Source organism: Pinus tabuliformis, chromosome 9, assembly GCF_031772625.1.
Source record: "Pinus tabuliformis cultivar Carrire ecotype Pingquan chromosome 9, CPIR1, whole genome shotgun sequence".
Lineage (NCBI taxonomy): Eukaryota > Viridiplantae > Streptophyta > Pinopsida > Pinales > Pinaceae > Pinus > Pinus tabuliformis.
Genome location: NC_142307.1, coordinates 1,619,569,646 through 1,619,588,623, shown reverse-complemented (window position 1 = coordinate 1,619,588,623; position 18,978 = coordinate 1,619,569,646). Strand labels below are relative to the sequence as shown.

Sequence of the window (18,978 nt, the reverse complement as noted above, 5' to 3'; positions counted from 1 at the left end):
TATTAGAGCTTTCCTGTGTCAGAACAGAAGAAGAGATATAAAAATTGTGTCAATTAAGGTGGAATCTTTCACCACCGAAATTAACAAGGAGAAAGGGGTCTTAAATCCCTCAGAGCCTCGGGCTCAAGAAAGATAATGATCCAATCCAAACGATGATTCAAATGAATCCAGTCCTCTTGAATTTATAGATTTCTTTGAGGGGCTCTCTTTTCTTAATTGATTGAGTAAACATTACTCCAAGCCCTAACTTTGGGTTTCTTCGCCCAACTGCCCCAAAACTTGCCCAATGGAGGGAAGTTTGGGGTTTTTCCCCTTCATGGAAGACTATAGCCTACGGGGATTGATAGGCTAGTTTGTCCTGGCATTGCTTGTCCTCAAGCAATGGCAAGTCCACTAGATCGATGTACTGTACCCACTGGAAAGTACTATTGGGAATGTCTTGTAAATTTCCAGGCCTAGTCTGTTTTCTTGTGTCGGCTTACTCGAGGTTGCCTCTCAAGCAACTAGATGACTTTGAATGTGGACTGTAATGTGCAAATGATGGTTTGGGAGAAGTCAAATCCCTGTCTTGGATCATATTGATTTCCTGCTGCTGAAGTGTACTATCACTGCCACTTATTGAGATACTATCAAGGGAAAATCGCTGCAGCTGCACAAGCCATTTTTTAACTTCATCCCCACCTACTGTAAAAATTGCTTTCTGCCATTCTTGGCTTTCACGTTCATAGAAGTGCCCAATGTATGCAATCACAATAGTCCTTGGTCTACAACCACCTACATCAAGAGTCCTGTTAGCTTTGACAATCATTTCTGCCATGAGGACTTGTACAACAAACTTATATATACTCAACCCAAATAGAGTAGGAACACTTAAATTCACTGTTTCATCTAGGGTGGCAGCATGGTCTAGAATCTTCCCAATTTGACTATAATTTAACAACCTCCTTTCTCTAACTGGACTGTTAACTATTGCTTTAAGAGGACTGTAAACTTCCACAACAGTCAGATTTGGAAGGTCTGTTTGCAGCTTCTTAATCTCAGGCCAAGTAATCTTGCAAGCTTGCAAAGATAAAGAGGTCTAATTTTTCAATGGCCTGACATGCTGTAGATGAGTATTTGAAACATTCAACGAGACAAGAGCAGTCATTACTGAGATAAATTCTAAGGCACCATCAGTGAGTTGGAAATTTTGTGATAAATTTAATGATGTCATTGAAGTGAGATTTTTGATATTCTTGACTCCTACATCTATAATACTTCCACCACATAGCTCCAATGACAAGCTTCTTGGAGTATCTTAAACAGCTTGTGCCATAATATGTAATATGAGCTTGAAAAAAGTCCTGATGTGTCAAGGCAGCTAGACTTGTAAGAGCAAACAATCCACTGCCTGTAACTTATCATATGTCCAAATTCATAGGTTTAAGTGCTGTCAACCCATATAGCTTTCGCAAGCCAATATCAGTTACTGGGGTGAATGACAGGTTCAAAATTTCCAAATTTCGTAAGCCTGCCGAATGCTGGAGTCCATCTGCCAACTTCAAAACCTGACAAATCCAAGTTCATCAGAGAAGTAAGCCTTCTCAAATATTCTACTCCCTCGCCTCCAACTCTACAGGAATCCAAATTTAAGTATTCCAAGTTTGTCAAGCCTTTACGATGTATTGGGCCAGCATGTGTAATATTGTTATAGGTCATGTTCACAGACTTTAAATTCAGAAGTCCTTCAAGCTTTTGGCACGACTTTATGTTGAGATGCATCAAAGCAACACGACCTAAAATTTTATCCATTCATGCCACAGTTGCTGGACAACCATCCATGTTGAGTAAAGAAAGATTTTTCAGACCTTTCAAGGAAACGATGCCTGAATCAGTGACTGTACTTCAAGAAATTTGCAGCTCCTTCAAGTTTGTAATCCCAACCAGAGACTTGACATCTGAGTTCTTTATACAATTGCACCATTCAACATTTAATTCTTCTAATTTTGTAAGCCCTTTTAGAGGCACCAATCCACCATGAGTCCCTGTGACATATTCTAGTTCAGCATAAAAAATATGTTGACAATAGTTAAGATTCAGATACTGCAAATTTAAACAATTTTGCAATAGTGAAAGTCCTGAATTTGTCATGTCTGAACTAGAAATATCAACCGCCAGGAGAGACGATCCCTGTGTTGCAAGAATTTCAAGCCAACTATCTTCCACACCAGGGTACTCTTCCAAGAAAACATCCCGAAGATTATAGCCTTGAAATGCTTGGAGTGAAGTTCTTGTGAGAACTTGAGTATGAACCAACTCATTAAAAATCTTCCGACTCAGCATAAAAAATATGTTGACAATAGTTAAGATTCAGATACTGCAAATTTAAACAATTTTGCAATAGTGAAAGTCCTGAATTTGTCATGTCTGAACTAGAAATATCAACCGCCAGGAGAGACGATCCCTGTGTTGCAAGAATTTCAAGCCAACTATCTTCCACACCAGGGTACTCTTCCAAGAAAACATCCCGAAGATTATAGCCTTGAAATGCTTGGAGTGAAGTTCTTGTGAGAACTTGAGTATGAACCAACTCATTAAAAATCTTCCGACTCAGATCTCTATATTAAAAGAGTCATATCTGCCAATACTCCCGCAGATTTTTCGAATGGACAACTCTAGAAGAGAAGGAGCTTTCCCACATTCTTTGCCCATGTCCACTGCTATACACAGGATTATTGGCCATCTAAGGCTGATAATTCTACTAGGCCTCCCTGAATCACCTTGCTGGAGGTCTTCTATACTGCGTTGTTCTCTTCTTCTTGAACAAGCTCCACTCATGAAGTCTAAGTGAATATTCTCTCGAAAGTGTTCTATCCCTTTTTCTTGAAATAGATCTTGTGAGAGATTGTCAACACAATGCACCATACCATGCTTATCATGAGTGTGCATGGCTTCCTTCAAGTTGCTATCCTGATGTGTCGTTATTTATTTCTCTATTTCCAGCTTCAGTTAACAATTCACAAGCCTGCCCTTCAAGGCCAGTGAAAGTAGACACTGAGCATTCTTTCTGCTCTTTTTCTAGTTTTTCTTCATTTAATTCCATAATTTTTCTAGTGTTGTCAAACCTGCTGGGAGAGTTCCAGCAAATGCTTTGCATATGCATTGGCTGATGACTGTATGCAGACACTAAAAATACTGTGCCACCATCTCCAGCAGGTAGACTAGAATCCTGCTGACCATGTTCCATACCTTCTTCATATTCAGTGTTTGAAGCAAGTGTTTGCAAATCATCATCATGCTTTCCTTTTTCTTTTATTAGATCCTTGCGACCATTTGTCTGCTTCTTGGAAAATCGTTCCATTTCCCTAAACCTGCTTTTTGTTGTGTCCAATGCCTCTAATTTTGTAAAAGCCACTTTGTTCCAATATTGCAATTTCTTCATAGTTTCTTCTCGCTGTTTTTTCCAGCTTCCTCCTAGATTTTGCTTGCTGCTCCCAAAACTCTGCATACTTATACCAAAAATTTGCTTCCAGTGGTTCCGTTTTTCAATTTTTCAAATACCATCCAGGCTGGCAGGACTTCTGCTCTAATACTGCTGTAATGGAGTAAGGTAATTTTCACCCTAGGATTTTCTGTAAGAATAACTTCTTTTTCCTTATGTAATATATTTCAGTGAATACGATCCAATGCTACAATAATATATCAGTCAATTTCATTATAAACAGAATAAATAGTTTGGACAAATATATTTCAATTATGCATCAATTCCATTACTATAATGGGATGTCCATAGCTTGTGTACGTAATTCAACACATAACCCAAATTCAACACTTAACCCAACATATGAATCTTAATAGTCATGCATACATAAACCCCTGTCTTTGATGAAACTGTTAGAAAATGCCGTTCATATATTCAAGTTCGATAAGTGTGAGCGCCTAACTGGGGTCTATGATGTGTAATGTTTAATTAAACCTTTAGATGTTTTGCTACGTTTATGTTCTTCGTCCTCTGCACGCGTCCAGAGTCCTACTTGATGAATTTTGATTCCGGGACCCGATACCTTTTGTGGCGGTTTTAGCATTTTGGTCAACCATTCAGACTGCTGATGTCGAACCCTTGCTGGCCTGTATGAATGCATGCCCAGGTGTGGATGGCTTTTGGGTGCTTCACAATTCCGCATTCATGCTACCAGCAGCTCTCGACTTCCAACTACAGGTTGCGAATTAAGCCACCAGGTTCTGCTTGTTCTAGAATGGGATCTCAAATTTTAATTGTCACTGTTCGCCGATCAAGACAGACCTTGCTATAGGACTAGGGTTCAATTTTATTCAGTACTTCAGAGACCTTCAAGGGCGCCACTTCCTTCCAAATTAATCTTGCTTTAATTCTTCCTTCATAGAGCTGTGCCAGAACAATTAAAACACCACAGAAAAACCCTCGCTGAACACAGATGACCTCCTTGTGCCAAACGATCTCGCCTTCCTCACTGCCTTGGACAAGAACTTTTTGTGTTCAGAAACAGAAATTGGACTTTAGGGAATTTCGATCCCAAACAAGGATATTAGAGAACTTGCTGTTCAAACAAAGATTGCCCCCGCAAAACTTGTTGCCCAAACAAAGGTTGATTATTAGAGCTTTCTTGTGTCAGAATAGAAGAAGAGATATATAAAATGTGTCAATTAGGGTGGAATCTTTCACCACCGAAATTGACATGGAGAAAGGGATCTTAAAACCCTCAGAGCCTCAAGCTCAAGAAAGATAATGATCCAATCCAAATGATGATTCAAATGAATCCAATCCTCTTGAATTTATAGATTTCTTTGAGGGGCTCTCTTTTCTTAATTGATTGAGTAAACATTACTCTTCGCCCAAACTTTGGGTTTCTTCGCCTAGCTGCCGATCGATAGGCTAGTGCGTCCCCTTAAGTGATTAATTACTCGGGAACATTACATTACTTTAGCTCAATAAACCAATATATAATTATGTCCTTTTCCTAAGTCTAACTTAGGCTAAGTTACAACAACAACTTGCTCACACGTGAGCAAGTGTCTAAGGAGACTTTGGGCGACCTTTGCACACTCCCTCTTAGCGAGGGAGGTAGTTCTGCCATCTGGAACTGATTTCGATCCTGCATCTGTTGCCGTGGTTGATCCCTCCCTTGCTCTTGGACTACTCCGCCCCTCTTGAACCTGGAGGTTGGCTCCCTTTGAGCTGCTCAATCTTTGGAGCTTCCTGCTTGGTTTTTCTTTGTGCCTTTGCTCGATTAGGCTAGCCCTTCAACCTATACATGTTGCTCTCTCTAACTCATATGACATGTCCCTCACGAGAGCTAGATCTACTGGGTCTGTTCAACACCTTCCCATCTAGGAAAGGAACACAATAACCCTTTTTCTCCATCATGGAGACTAAGCAAATTCCACCTGAATTCTGGCACCCACAATCCGTCCTTCATTTCCATCCTGCCTCCTGCCTCAAGTGGGAATGTCACTGTGCCAACTCCTTTAACTACATGTTCGAAGTCCCACTTGGTTACGCTATCGAACTGATCCCGTGCTCCTGTCATATGCCTTATCGCTCCGTTATCTAGTAGCCACACACCTACTGTAATATAATTGAGGTAAAGTAGGAAACATGTACAAATTCCTTCTCAAACTTCGTGGAAAACTCCTTCAGAGCTTCTGTTGATGCAACTACAATTGGCTGCGTTCCCTTTCCTCTTTTCTTCTTCTTCGGACACTGTGAAGCATAGTGTCCTGTCTTATGGCAGTCAAAACACTTGACCTTAGTCAAGTCCTTTTTCTTTTTTGACTGTGAGGTTTGACTCCTCAACCTTGCTGCTCGAACCTTTGATCGTCATTGCCCAACTAGCAAGAGCAAGTTTCTCATCATCCCCACTCTTCTGCTGTTCTTTAGACAAGGATTTCTCCCAAAGCTCCTTTTGGGTGAAGTCATCCCATACTCTGTTCCAATATGGTAGATTTTCTCTTGCTAGAATGCCTATCACAAATGGAGCCCAGGGTTTTGAGAACCTACTTAGGGTTGTTCTTACAAGCTCATCAGTTGGCAAGGCTATTCCAACAACTTCAATCTCATCTCGAACATTTTGAACCTTTGTGAGTTTTGATGCCACGGTGTCCGGTTCAGTCATCTTGGTGTTCTTGAGCTTCTGCCTCAAGACCATCATCCGATTTTGATTGTCACTCTGATATAGGCGCATCAGAGCGGTCCACCTTCCAAAGGTACTATCCTTCCCTGATATGCGAGGGATTACATGATCCTTCACCCCATCCATAATGATACATATGGCCTTCACGTCTTTCAATTCATGAGTTGCCAAAGCTGTAACGTCTGAAGGAGCTATAATCTTGGTGGTTGCAAATTTCGATAGGCTTATCTCCTTGAGAACCAACGCTATCCTCTCCTTCCATGGACTGAAGTTGTAGGCCCCACCTAACCTATCCTCAATCCTCAAACCAGTTGATGCCATTGGAAAATCAATTGAAAACTTTAGTCATGTCCAGACTGGTATGGTCTCCCTCTCTCGCTTTGAGGGTTGAACTCTGCCAATCATGTTGGTATTGCTGTCTCTTCTTCCAAACTCTCGTGGACCTCTACCACGCCTTTGGCTTGTTGCTCGGATTTGCAGCTACTGTTGCCCGATTACCTAGTGTCTATTTCGGCTAAGCTCGCCTTCTGTTTTGTGCCCTTCCTAATCAACGTTTATTGTGGCATGTGCACTCGAATGCTGGTCCACCTTGCAATCAACGGTTGAGCCCTGTACCCACAACTCCATAGGGCGGCTTTGCTGGCTGCCGCCCACTTCTAGTCATCTTCAATGGCCTGAACACTACCCTCACTGTTCAACACCTTACATGGTGGTTGGCCCCTTTAATTTGTTGTTTATGTGGCTAGAACCTTGCGTGTGACACTCACTCAATTTGCACCTCTTGATGGACCTGCTTCGATTGATGTTCCTCGACTATTGTTGCTCCCTCGACCGTTGTTGCTCCCTCGTTTGATCTCTCTGTGAGCATTGCCTCTCTATAGTTTTGTGTCTTTCAAGCGGCCCTCAATTGCCTTTTGTCGGGCTATGACCTAAACTTGTTGGTCCCTTTGCTCGACTCGCTACGTGGTACTCTTGTCTTGCTACCTCTTGACTCCTTTGTTGCTTGTTGATTTGTTGTTTGATTGGTTTTGTTGCGACCTCAACCAGTCCATCATTTTGATTTATTTGGGAATGGGTTTGCCTATGGGCCATAGTGTTGCCATTGACAATTGTCGCCCTGCCTTCCTACGCCGTCTTTGCTCTACTCGCCTTCCACGTGTGCTCAATTGTTGCAGTTGGTTGGTGGCTGGGCGACTATCAGCCATTAGCTGTCAGACCCTCATCCCCTTGTGCTCTGTTCTAACGGTTGTGGTCCGACAACCTTGTTGGCCACCACCACGCAATTTTTTTTTTTTTTTTTAAAATTTAAAATTTTTATTTAAATTGTTGTTAAAAAATTGCACATGCTGCACTCCTCTTTCTTAAAAATTTGCTTCAAAGGCAAGGGCTGTACAATTGAATTTTTTATTTTTCTTTGGCATCCTTAAAATTTTGTTCACTCGTATGATCGCGGCCAAATTTGGCCTCGACAATCTATTACGAACTTGGCACTTGTGATTCAAATATTGGCTTTCTTCAGAGTTTACAATCTAATACCATGTTAGTTTTTCGTACCCTAGCATACCAACAATTAGTTCCAAGTATATTTACGTGTACTGAATAAAAGCACCAACTAGGGTATTAACAAAATTAAATTTACTGAAAGAAAATTTACCAATCTTAATCACATAAAGGACACAGAATCTGCGCAATCTAGTTCTTCATTAAGTTCTGAACTTACTTGGTCTCCCTTCCTGGGAAAATGGCCCAATTAAGGAATTGCATACAATACTGATTTGATCTAGCTGATCAAATCCTCCTTGGATGATGTGAATCTCCTTGCTGCCTGTTCCTTGGACCCAACACACTCACTAAGAAGCCTCTCTCAATCTTGTGCTGCTATATGGTGTATCTTCTCCTTTTCTCTAGCCTTGCTTTAATAACTTTATATTGAGCTAAATCTCTAACCTTAATCTCCACAGTGATTGATGGCTGAGATTAGATCTCATCTCACTTGAGATCAAGGGTTGAGATTAAATCATAATCACTAAAGTAATTTACTTTACTTTTCCTAAGTTTACATTAGCTCAATAAGCCAACATAATAATTTTGTGCTTTTCCTAAATCTAACTTAGGTCAAGTTACAATAGCAACTTGTTCACACTTAAGCAAGTGTCTAAGGAGACTTTGGGTGACTTATGCATGCCTAGACACTTAGGTATGTGCAAAAGTACCTGCTCGAGCTACAAAAATCAACATTTTTCTCACCACAATACTCTCATAATACCAAACTCTCTCTAACTTGGCTTTGATATTGGGATCAATTAGCATGAGTGTCTTCAGACGTGTAATTTTATTAATTAGAGAAAAAAACATTATATAAGGGTGAGAGACATAGCATATATATAACTTCTCTAGCCTCATCTCAACATGCTATGTGTCTTTGATCAACAACTCAAGGATAATCACTATGGCAAGTCCTTACTATCTTCTAGGGAATCAACACTTCTACGGTTAACTTATTAATCTAGAAATAATACATTCTAGAATAACTTTATTAATCGAGGAAAACTATCTAACTAAATAACTAAATAAACTTTAGTATTATGAGGTTAACACCAAATTATGGATAATATTGAGAAATTGCAAAAGGAATTAGGGGACAAACTTGTTAAATTAATAGAAGATTCCAAAAGGCGATGGCTAAAGTTAATAAAGAAAGAAAACAATTGTTGTGGATGTGGAAGAGATGGGTTTCAGAACATTAATGTGAAGACAAGTCTTCACTATCTACATGATTCGAAGATAGTGGAAAGAAAGGAAGTAAAATTCTCGAACCCTCGGAAATAAATCGCTATTGGGTATTAATTAAGAGTTTGACAAGGACAAAACGTCTAGGAAAATTAATGTGTAGCAAAGGGATTGATGTACTAAATGAAAGATGATATGGGTTAACAATAGCACCTTCAACTTATGAAATTCCACCATTAGGGTCAAATTTGTCCTCCACAAATCGCAAATGAAGTCAAGGTAGAACAAATCGATAATGAAGCAGTGCCAGAAGTATCACTAAAAATCTCGAATCCTCGGAACGAAATCACTATTGGGTATTGAACAAATGAACTCAGTAAAGTCAATATCAAAATATCAACAATCGATAATGAAGCAGTGCCAGAAGTATCACTAAAAATCTCGAATCCTCGAAACGAAATCACTATTGGGTATTTATTAAGAGTCTGACAAGGACAAAACGTCTAGGAAAATTAATGTGTTGCAAAGGCATTGATGTACTAAATGAAAGATGAGATGGGTTAACAATAGCACCTTCAACTTATGAAATTCCACCATTAGGGTCAAATTTGTCCTCCACAAATCCCAAATGAAGTCAAGGTAGAACAAATGAACTCAGTAAAGTCAAAATCAAAATATCAACAATCGATAATGAAGCAGTGCCAGAAGTATCACTAAAAATCTCGAATCCTCGGAATGAAATAACTATTCGGTGTTAATTAAGAGTCTGACGAGGACAAAACGTCTAGGAAAATTAATGTGTAGCAAAGCGATTGATGTACTAAATGAAAGATGAGATGGGTTAACAAGTTACGGTAGTACCTTCAACTTATGAAATTCCACCATTAGGGTCAAATTTGCCCTCCACAAATCGCAAATGAAGTCATGGTAGAACAAGTGAACTCAGTAAATTCAAAATCAAGATATCAACAATTGATAATGAAGCAGTGCCAGAAGTATCACTAGCATCAATCTCATGCACACCACAGAGTCAAAAGTAACAAGTGTCTAAAAAGTAAACTATTACTCAAAAAACCTAAATAGAAGTGCTGACTACAAACTATATTTTGCCTCATCTCAGGAAGGTTGATAAGACCTAGTATATAATGTAAAAGGGGCAAGGAACACAGTCAAACATACAACATCGGAAGCAAGGATAGAATGTTACAAAGGAGCATCAAAGTTTCACATTCAACAAACAGGTGAAAAGGCTTTAGAATATTATGCAGACTTTATGAAAGAATCTTGTCAACATTCAAATCGAGAGCCAAGTCAAACCCATCAATGCAGACAAAGATAAAGATGATTCTGCCAAGGAAACATGCTATGTTAGAGATAATCATATTTACTAAGTTTTGAGGACAGAGCATTCTTTAAGAGGGTGGCAATGTAATAAACATAGTAATATTGAAATATAATAAATAGTAATAATAATAAAACAAATGTAAATCATCAGGTTAATGAAAGGCGAAAGGGCAGGCTCTCATTCACTTCAATATCAGTTAATGCTTATAAATATACTGTCACGAGTCTCATTGTAACATCATTAATTCATATCAATCAGTTATTACTCAATATTCTCATACAATTGCAGAAATACTCTGTCAATCTCGTTATAAACAGGGTCTATTTATTTCACTGATTCATTAAATTATCTGCTGCTGATAATTCCTCCATGGCTCTCGTTTCTTTGGTTATCAGCCTTGGGATTTTTAACTAGAGAGACTTGATATATGATTCTCACTGATTTTCTTCTTCTCTTGCTCCTCTCATTGCCCATTGGACTTTGGCACTGGCCACTGTCATGATATTAAGCATCTTTTGTTCACTGATTTGCAAACTGCTCTTTTTCATTGCTATTTTAGCAGACTTAATTTGCAGATTTTCAACTTGGGACATCAAAAAGGTCTTAGGGATACCGCACTGAAACTAGCACATGCATGCACTAGTTTTGAAGCAAGAGGAGTGCTTGTGACATAAGTACTTTTCTTAAGTGGTCATTTGACCACCCTTGTGAAGTTTTTTGAGGGACAACTTCAAGTGATAACAGGTGTCTTTAACAAGTGTTCATGTTCCTCTCAGACCACTATTTTAAAAGTCCCTTTCCTTCTTGGAGCCGTTGTGAACATGTAGTGGTACTGTGGAGTTTGAAACCATGGTTGCCACAGACTTGCACACAGGCATAAAAAAACCTCCAACAGCCAAAATGTGGAGCTATCTACCACTTGCATTGGAACTTCCACTTGTTGGTTATTTATTCTCTGCGTTTCAAAGCTATATCATAATTGATTGAATGGATTGGTCCTCCGTCTAAATCTGCACCTTTATGAGCCAAGTGACTGGGCCCCCAATTTAGTGTATGCAAAACATGGCAACATGTCATATATTCGAATGAGGGGATTAGAGATCTACTTTGAAGTGCAATGTTGGAGAGTAGAGTATTATTCAAATTCTCTTTATTTGTCATAAATGTAAATATTAAACTTGAATCTCCCATGCATACTAGATTTTTAATGCCCATTTTTTTTAAGAATATTTAAACCTTTTAGCCAAGTCAATGTCTCTGCTATATTCTTAGTGCTCATATACAATGGCTGTGCAAAGTTTATCACCTGTAGTCCTCCCAAATCTATGATGAGTCTCCCCAGCCCTGTCTCTGTCTGGGTTGCCCTCAGTTACCCCATCTCAATTTCTTTACGTGCTTATTCACCAAAGCCCGGGCTTCTGTTCCAACCTGAAGCACCACACAATTATTTCTGTTTCTGTCATTGTTTGTCTACATTTTAGTATTGTTGCCATGGTTGATTAACTGATTTCTAATTACTTTTCAAGCTGAAGGAAAAGGATTAAACAATTTATCTTTGCATGATAGCCATATATCCAGAGGGAGAGACATTAGAATTTTGTAGTGATTTGGAAGCTAGTGATATTTTCGGAAAATTTTGAAGTTTTAACTTTCACATTAATCTTTTTCGATTCCACATATCTCCTGGGGGAAACTGCTTGGGCACTTCTGCTCATTCCAATGATGGTACATAGGGTAAACCCTAGATTTTTCAGGGTACAAGGCCGGGTCAACAACTTATGAATATATCATATATAGCCCATCAACATTTGGCTCACTAAGAACAAACATATCACAAAGTGACATTTGAACTCGGGTGGAGAGAGTAACAACTTTTCCTCACAACCACCCTAGCTAAAACCAATTGACATTTTTCACATTAATCTATTGAATCATACATGATAATTCAAAATCCCATACATGTGATACCACCTGTTCTGTTCTAACATCAAGAAAATCCCTCCATGCTTGTCATAATCAAACTTTTGTGTACTATGGTTGTGGAAAACTTGAGCAGTCAATATGCATATAGAAGTTGAAGCATATTATTTGTACAATAGCAGGTCATGATTTCCAGGAAAGAGCTTAATAGTAAATATATACCAGACAGATTGCACAACTGTTTCCATGACACAAGAGTGACTTCCTAGCTATTTCATACATTTTGGAATGTGGCATGTACAATAAGATATGTTTTTAACCTGTGGAAGACATTTGAAGGCATGTCTATATATGTACATGCCTTACACAGTAGGCATGCATTAAAAATGTTTGTATATGTACATATGCACATGAATATGTCTACATACAAACATGAACTTGCATATGAAGAGAGTAACAATGCTTTGAATATTCTGCAGGAGCCGAAGCTGGCCCAAGGTAGGATGTCTTGATGTCAGTAGGAATTCAATCTCGCATGGGTCAGAACAAACAGAAATATTTATTTAATTAAATATAAAAAAGCTGGTTCAGCTTTGTTACCTAAAATCTCCACTTATGTTTGGAGCATCCTTGTCAACACCGGTGAATAGCCCGCATCTCCGTCATTCTAGTAGCAGAACTGCAGTTTCAGAACTTGGTAGATCCCCTTCCCTTTGATATTGATGATTTTAATAATTGCCTTTTCCTCACCTTGTTTTAGTACTTTTTTTCTAAATTGTCTAACTGGTCAACAGTTAAGTTCTTATGAACTCTTTACCGATTGTATAGGTTCAACTGAACCAGTTATCTTAGATGAAAGCTTTCGTGCTGTCACTGAAGCAGATCTGATGAAGGCTGGAAGTTCGCCCAAGCAAGCATCGTCTGCAGTAGCATCTCCTGATCCTTTATGGCGAGTAAAGGTTAATGCCTTTGATATCATCCATTTCAAAATTGTGTAGCAGTTAGGACTTCAGAAAATGAAATGTTTTTAGCATTTTTACCCAAAAAAAAGGAGAAAGACAAGTATGTTGTGTAGCAGGAAGACACTGATGTTTTATTTTCTGTTATAGAAATCTTTTTCTAAAAAGTGATTTCCTTATGTAATTCCTAAAAGGCAGAATTCCTTTGAACAGAATAATCACTTTGGTTTAGTTAGTCTTGTGTGTATATTCATAAAAAAATATGAGAAGTTGAGCATGATGTCTAGGAGGAAGGTGGTTTGATGTTTTAGGTATCTTGTTTTATTTTGAAACTCATGGAGAAAGGACATCTACTGTTTTGATAAGAGAAATAACTACTGTGAAATCCACCCGAAGTTGCAAGTTTGGAATGACAATGAGACAGTTACAACAGGTAATAATATTGTGTGTGTCTTACTTAAATATGGGAAATGAAAGAAGTAATCACAGCATCATTCATAGTATGCAAAAAATATTGTGAAAAATCTTTTTTAACTCACAAAATATTCTATGTATGTAATATCCCAAATGGGATATTTTGCTAATTAGCAGAAATTTAACTCAACTAAAATTTCACCATAATATTACTATTCAATTAACAAAATATTGCCATGTAAAATATAACAAGTAGAGTGCATGCAATTCAATAACACAATGAGCAGAAATAAGCTCAGCTTTCATTATAATAAATAATTGAAAGAGTGTACATGATGATATAACTGAAATCGCTGAGATAGATAATTTGGTCTCCAAAACTGATATGCTCCAATGCTGAAACTGACTCTTCAAAACTGAACTGAAATGCAACTGCTAAGCTCTCTTGTGAATTCTGGATGAATTCACTAAGGGGAGATGGGTACTTGCCCAATCTCACTGAATCACCCAAGGGTTTCTATCCTGGGGCTACCAATGAAGTAAAGAATCGGTTTTCTAACCTCTCACACAAGAAGAAAGATGAAATCCAAGATGTCCCCGAATGGCCTCCTTCTCCTCTTTTATAGATCTGATGGACCCCTCTAGAACCTCCTAATTTATTATTATTTTGATCATTGAGCACATTTCCCTCTTTTTAATTCAATTAAAATATCTTTTTAGTGTTGGGAAATGGTAAATTGGCCACCATGGCTCCTCAGACCACTAAAACTCACTTCTAACCATCCCATCCTGTAGATTTTCTTGTTCCGGTTCCAATGACCTATTACAATAAGGTGTTTTGTCAAGTATTCCTCCCGGAATGCCACCTTAAGCGTAATTAATTGAGTCAGGCCCATTAATAACTCTTTATTTTGAAAGTTGTTGGAATGCACCAGAACGAAAGGCAAACTGTGTAGATGATGGAATATACCAAGCGAATGTCATCGAACCTCATAGAAACTCCTCAAAACCCTTTGGGCCCGCTGATAGAGTAAACCAACTCCTATGACCTAGTTGCCTCCAACCTTGGAAGTCCATCCTGACCATGTTGTAAGGGAAACCAGAAAAAGGAACATGACAAATCCTCCCACCCCAAGATTGCTTGCCCTCAAGCAATCCAAACCTGTGGACTAGTCTGGTGGCCCAATGCAATTGAGACCCAATGCCCGGATCCCATACAAACCACTGGGTGATGCTATGCCTCTGTGTCAACCCACCATGAATGGACCCCTCAATGCTCGGATCCCAGACCAATCTTTGACTGAACTTGTCATCAACAAATCCTCTTGGATCCCAATGCCACCAAGAACAAGTATCAATGCTCCATGGCTCTTGCTGTGCTATAGCTACGACGGTGAATGCCACTCCATCAGTAGGATACCAACTCATGATATCTTGCTAATCTATCCTGAATGCGCAGGCACCTGTATATGGAACGAGTCCCCTATGCTGCACCATGCCCATCTCACATAACTCTGTCTGGCTAATCGACAATATCCATCGAGAAAATCTCGTCTCTCTCCCTACAACGGGTACACGTGGCCAAACTGTACTGCACTCCCTATCTATCTACTCTTGGAGAGGGATACTCCCTAAAAGTACTGCAACTGTGTCAGTTGCTTGTGCATCTATCTGCACCTCATCAGTGGGTTGGCCCAAAGATGGATGCACCACCATCTCCAAAAGATCCTCCCTCTTCTGACTGAAAACTCCATGCTCCTCCAGTGTACACACCCCCTGCCAAACTAACCTGTTTTGTTAGTCTCCAAGACCTCCTGACGACAAGTGTTTGCAAGTACTACAACCTTGCTGGCTATCTGTGCATCTGTCTGCTCCTCATCAATGGTTGGTCCAAAAGATGGCTGCTCATCCTCCTCTATCATGGGCTCAACATGAACCCCCAACTGGCTCTCCACACTGTGCATATCGTCCCCCTCAGCTAACTCCTTCTCCTCTATGTGCTCTCCATGCTGAATCATCAGTCGCTCACTTGGAAAGTCTACTCCCCGGATAATATGCTGCTCATCGTACTCCATCTCACATGAATGCATACTTGGGCCGCTGCCAACATACCCACATGACCGCTCATGCTCCTTAGGGGTATCCTCATATGAACTCATGGGCTCAACCATAAAAGCAAAATCCTCACCCTAAAAGTCAGAAGGGATCTCCTCCTGCTCTACCCCTGTCATCTCCTCCGCACCACTCAAGCATGAGTGGTCTGGTCCCCAAGGTTCCTTGCAAATGAAGCAAAGGCGCTTCCTCCTCAGCTCATTCCTGCTACATGGTTGGTCACCATAAATCCTCTGCAACTCTTCTTGGGTTAATCGTCTCCTGAACAGTCCAATGTTCTGCTCAACTAACCTTTTGGCTAGTTCATAAGCATCAAGTGAAACTAACTATTCCTTCCTCCAAATGGCCAACAACTTAGACTACAGTCTGCAACCTCCTGCAAATGGCATCATGGTCTCCCATACATGAGGAAAAAATATTGACTGCATGTGTGTTATGACTGTATGAGGATGATGTTTCCTAATGCTGAAGAAGCATTGGAACATCTGCAAGATCAAATCGTCACACTCTAGGTCAAACATGAGGTCAGAAGATTTAACCAAGGCCATGACTTCTAGAATCTCTAGCCTCTTCCCAAAGGTAGGGCCCTCACTGTTATCCAAATCCTGGAAGGTCTCCACTATCAGTGTAAAGACTCTCCTCATAATATCATCACTAGAAGGAGGTATATGTGCGGTTAACATCATGATACTACCAAGACAAGAGGCAACTGGAAGTTTGACTCCTATACAAGGATTCTCCAAAAATTTGTGTTGTATGAGAGCAAGCATGGTTGGTTTAAGAGCCTAAATCAAGCTCTTACCATCTGACTGATGCACCTTGGAGAGGAGTGAAGCAAGTTCTTTTAGTTTGAGAAGGGCTTTTGTGGTCACCCCCATGCATCTCAAATCTATCCCAAGTACATAGATTTTGTGTCCCAAATCATGTTCCTTCTGTGGTTGCTCTTGTTGTAGCATAGAAAGTATCCCTTTGGAAAAAGATATGTTGATTGCTGCTGCTAGTTTATTAAAGGAGTTTATGAAGGTTTGATCCATGTTTTAGCTGAAGAATGACAAGTACATCAAGTTGTTTTATACAATACTTTAAATGACAACATAAACATGAGCACTCTTATGACACAATTTTTGCCACAAACCCTAGTAGACCACAACAAACTCCACATACCAATGACAATACAGGGCTACTTTAGAAAGCCACAACAATATTCTGACCCAATACGCTAGCAAACATGTACTTTGACTCAATCTGCTATCACTAGCTCAAATATGATGCACAGTGGCGGGAGAAATAAAACCAGATGTCTTACTGCATTATGTATTGAACTTATGAATGGCAAGTATTTACTGATAACATTTGTATAAGCAAAACTGGCTAGTACATAAGCATCAAATCTATTACGTTGCAACCCAGAAATTTTATGTTAGTCCACCGTTACCATTAACAATCTTCAAATAATGCAAATAGAGAGATAGAACTTGATTTTTGTGTGGGAAAATGCGTTGTCACAAGAATTTGTAGATGCAGTTGGTTGAGATCAACTACAGACATAGGCAATGATGCATCAGATCTGAACATGGCAATCAATTCGTCTCCCTGAAATGCAGTCTCCTATTGTTCACAAAACCATTCGACCTCCTCCAAGATTTATAGTGCTCGACCCTTCTTATATACAAAGATAGGAACAGTTCGATCTGTAAGTCTGCCATTGTGGTCTGCAATTTTGATATGTGGTACGTGACTGGCAACAATGTTTTCTCAAGCGGAACAATGTTTGGAATTTTATGGTTCAACTCTTCCTTGCTTTATTTTTGGGACAATGATTTGTTGCAGCAACCCCTGGGGGCTTAGTCCATCACACTTGTTATATCGACCTTAGCAAGTTTGATCCACAAACTACAACAACACACACCAACATGACCATGATTATCTATAGGCTCTGATTGTTTAGCAATATTTTGACCATCGACCTCTGCTACATTGTTCCCAAACTCGACTTTGACCAATAGATGAGCTTGACCCTACAGTACTCGCCCTGGTCGGCTCACTAGCAATGAATCGATGACGTCAACCCCACTTGCGACAGAATCACGCTATCGAGTCAACATGCACGGTCCTCATGGCAATGCGATCCTTGCACATATGAAACGCACAGTGTAGAATCTCCATCGTTGTGCACCGTCTTACTCATTGCACCATCGTTCTACCTGGATTGCACTTCGCCCAGCTTCACCTCTTGGTTGCCAATGATCTTTGCTCTGCACACTGGTAGGTTGTACCACTGTCTAATGACTGCTCCAATGATTCTCAATCAATCTCATTGCATGTTCGAACCATACATGCCACAGGTGACAACGTGAATCGTATCTAATCAAGCCTTCAGTGACCGATCCACCTTCTGCTATCTGCCCGGATGTTTGCTAATGCACTTCGTGGATGTAGTGTCCGGCATTTTCGCGTTGCCTTTTCCACGATGTCGCAGTTGCTTAAATCCACGTGCCACCGTTTCTTACGATCACCTGTCGGTCTCTACGTCTGCTCAAGTTTCTTGAGTTCTGTGTTTGCTTGTGCCGTTTTTCCCTTGCAGCACCCAATGTCATCTGACGTTGCTCTAATGTAGCGACTCGCATCTCTTTCGAACTCAGCATACCAAATTTTTGTCAATAAAATTCAGAGTTAGAGTCTTGCAAAGAATACTGATGCGGCTTCCTGGGATGGTTATTCTTGACCTTCACAAAATTAAAGGGAATTGTCCCCTAGACTTGGCCTTTATTAAAATTTTCTCATTGCCCGCTTTTGTTAAAATTTTCTCACCACACAATTTGAAAAATTAAACGAACAACTTCGACTCCTTAATTTAACACGACTTTCTTGGCCATTTTAATAATTTGATGGCCCTTGCAAAATAATCCTCCTCAAATGCAACGATGCAAATTTGGCAGCTCCCACAGGTAATTCAGTCAACATAATTTCAGAATTTTAAATTTGGTCTTGAAACCCTGATGGTTTGACCCGCTAGTGTAGAGGAAAGAGTATATCGACCCCTTACGCTGGGAGAATAGCCACAAAATTTGTTCTATGAGAAAATTCGGTCCTCAAATTAGTGATATTGGGCCTCCACACATCACACATGCCCCTCAATTATATTGACGCCACCATGAAAAATTACGGCTGCCACCATGAATTATATGACTCCAAAACAAATTAATACTGGACGCTCTTAATTAATTTGGCCTAACGTTTAGGACACATTTTTCCAGCAAATAGAAAATTCGATCTAAAAACGATTTTTGTTTAGCACCTCAAAAACCCTGCAACAATATGCAATTGAAATTGAAACCCTCCAGACTGG

At 39.7% G+C, this 18,978-nt stretch overlaps 1 protein-coding gene across 1 annotated transcript in view; it reads left to right on the top strand.

The window, feature by feature from the left end:
• Nucleotides 1-12,560: 12,560 nt before the first annotated feature.
• Nucleotides 12,561-18,978, top strand: part of LOC149155006 (EXS (ERD1/XPR1/SYG1) family protein) — a 193,725-nt gene continuing 187,307 nt past the window's right edge. Inside the window, exons 1-3 of the mRNA XM_089444286.1 lie at nucleotides 12,561-12,642; nucleotides 12,770-12,841; nucleotides 12,973-13,103. Of these exons, the coding sequence (XP_089300412.1) occupies nucleotides 12,561-12,642; nucleotides 12,770-12,841; nucleotides 12,973-13,103 (285 nt within the window). The remainder of the gene's footprint in view (nucleotides 12,643-12,769; nucleotides 12,842-12,972; nucleotides 13,104-18,978) is intronic.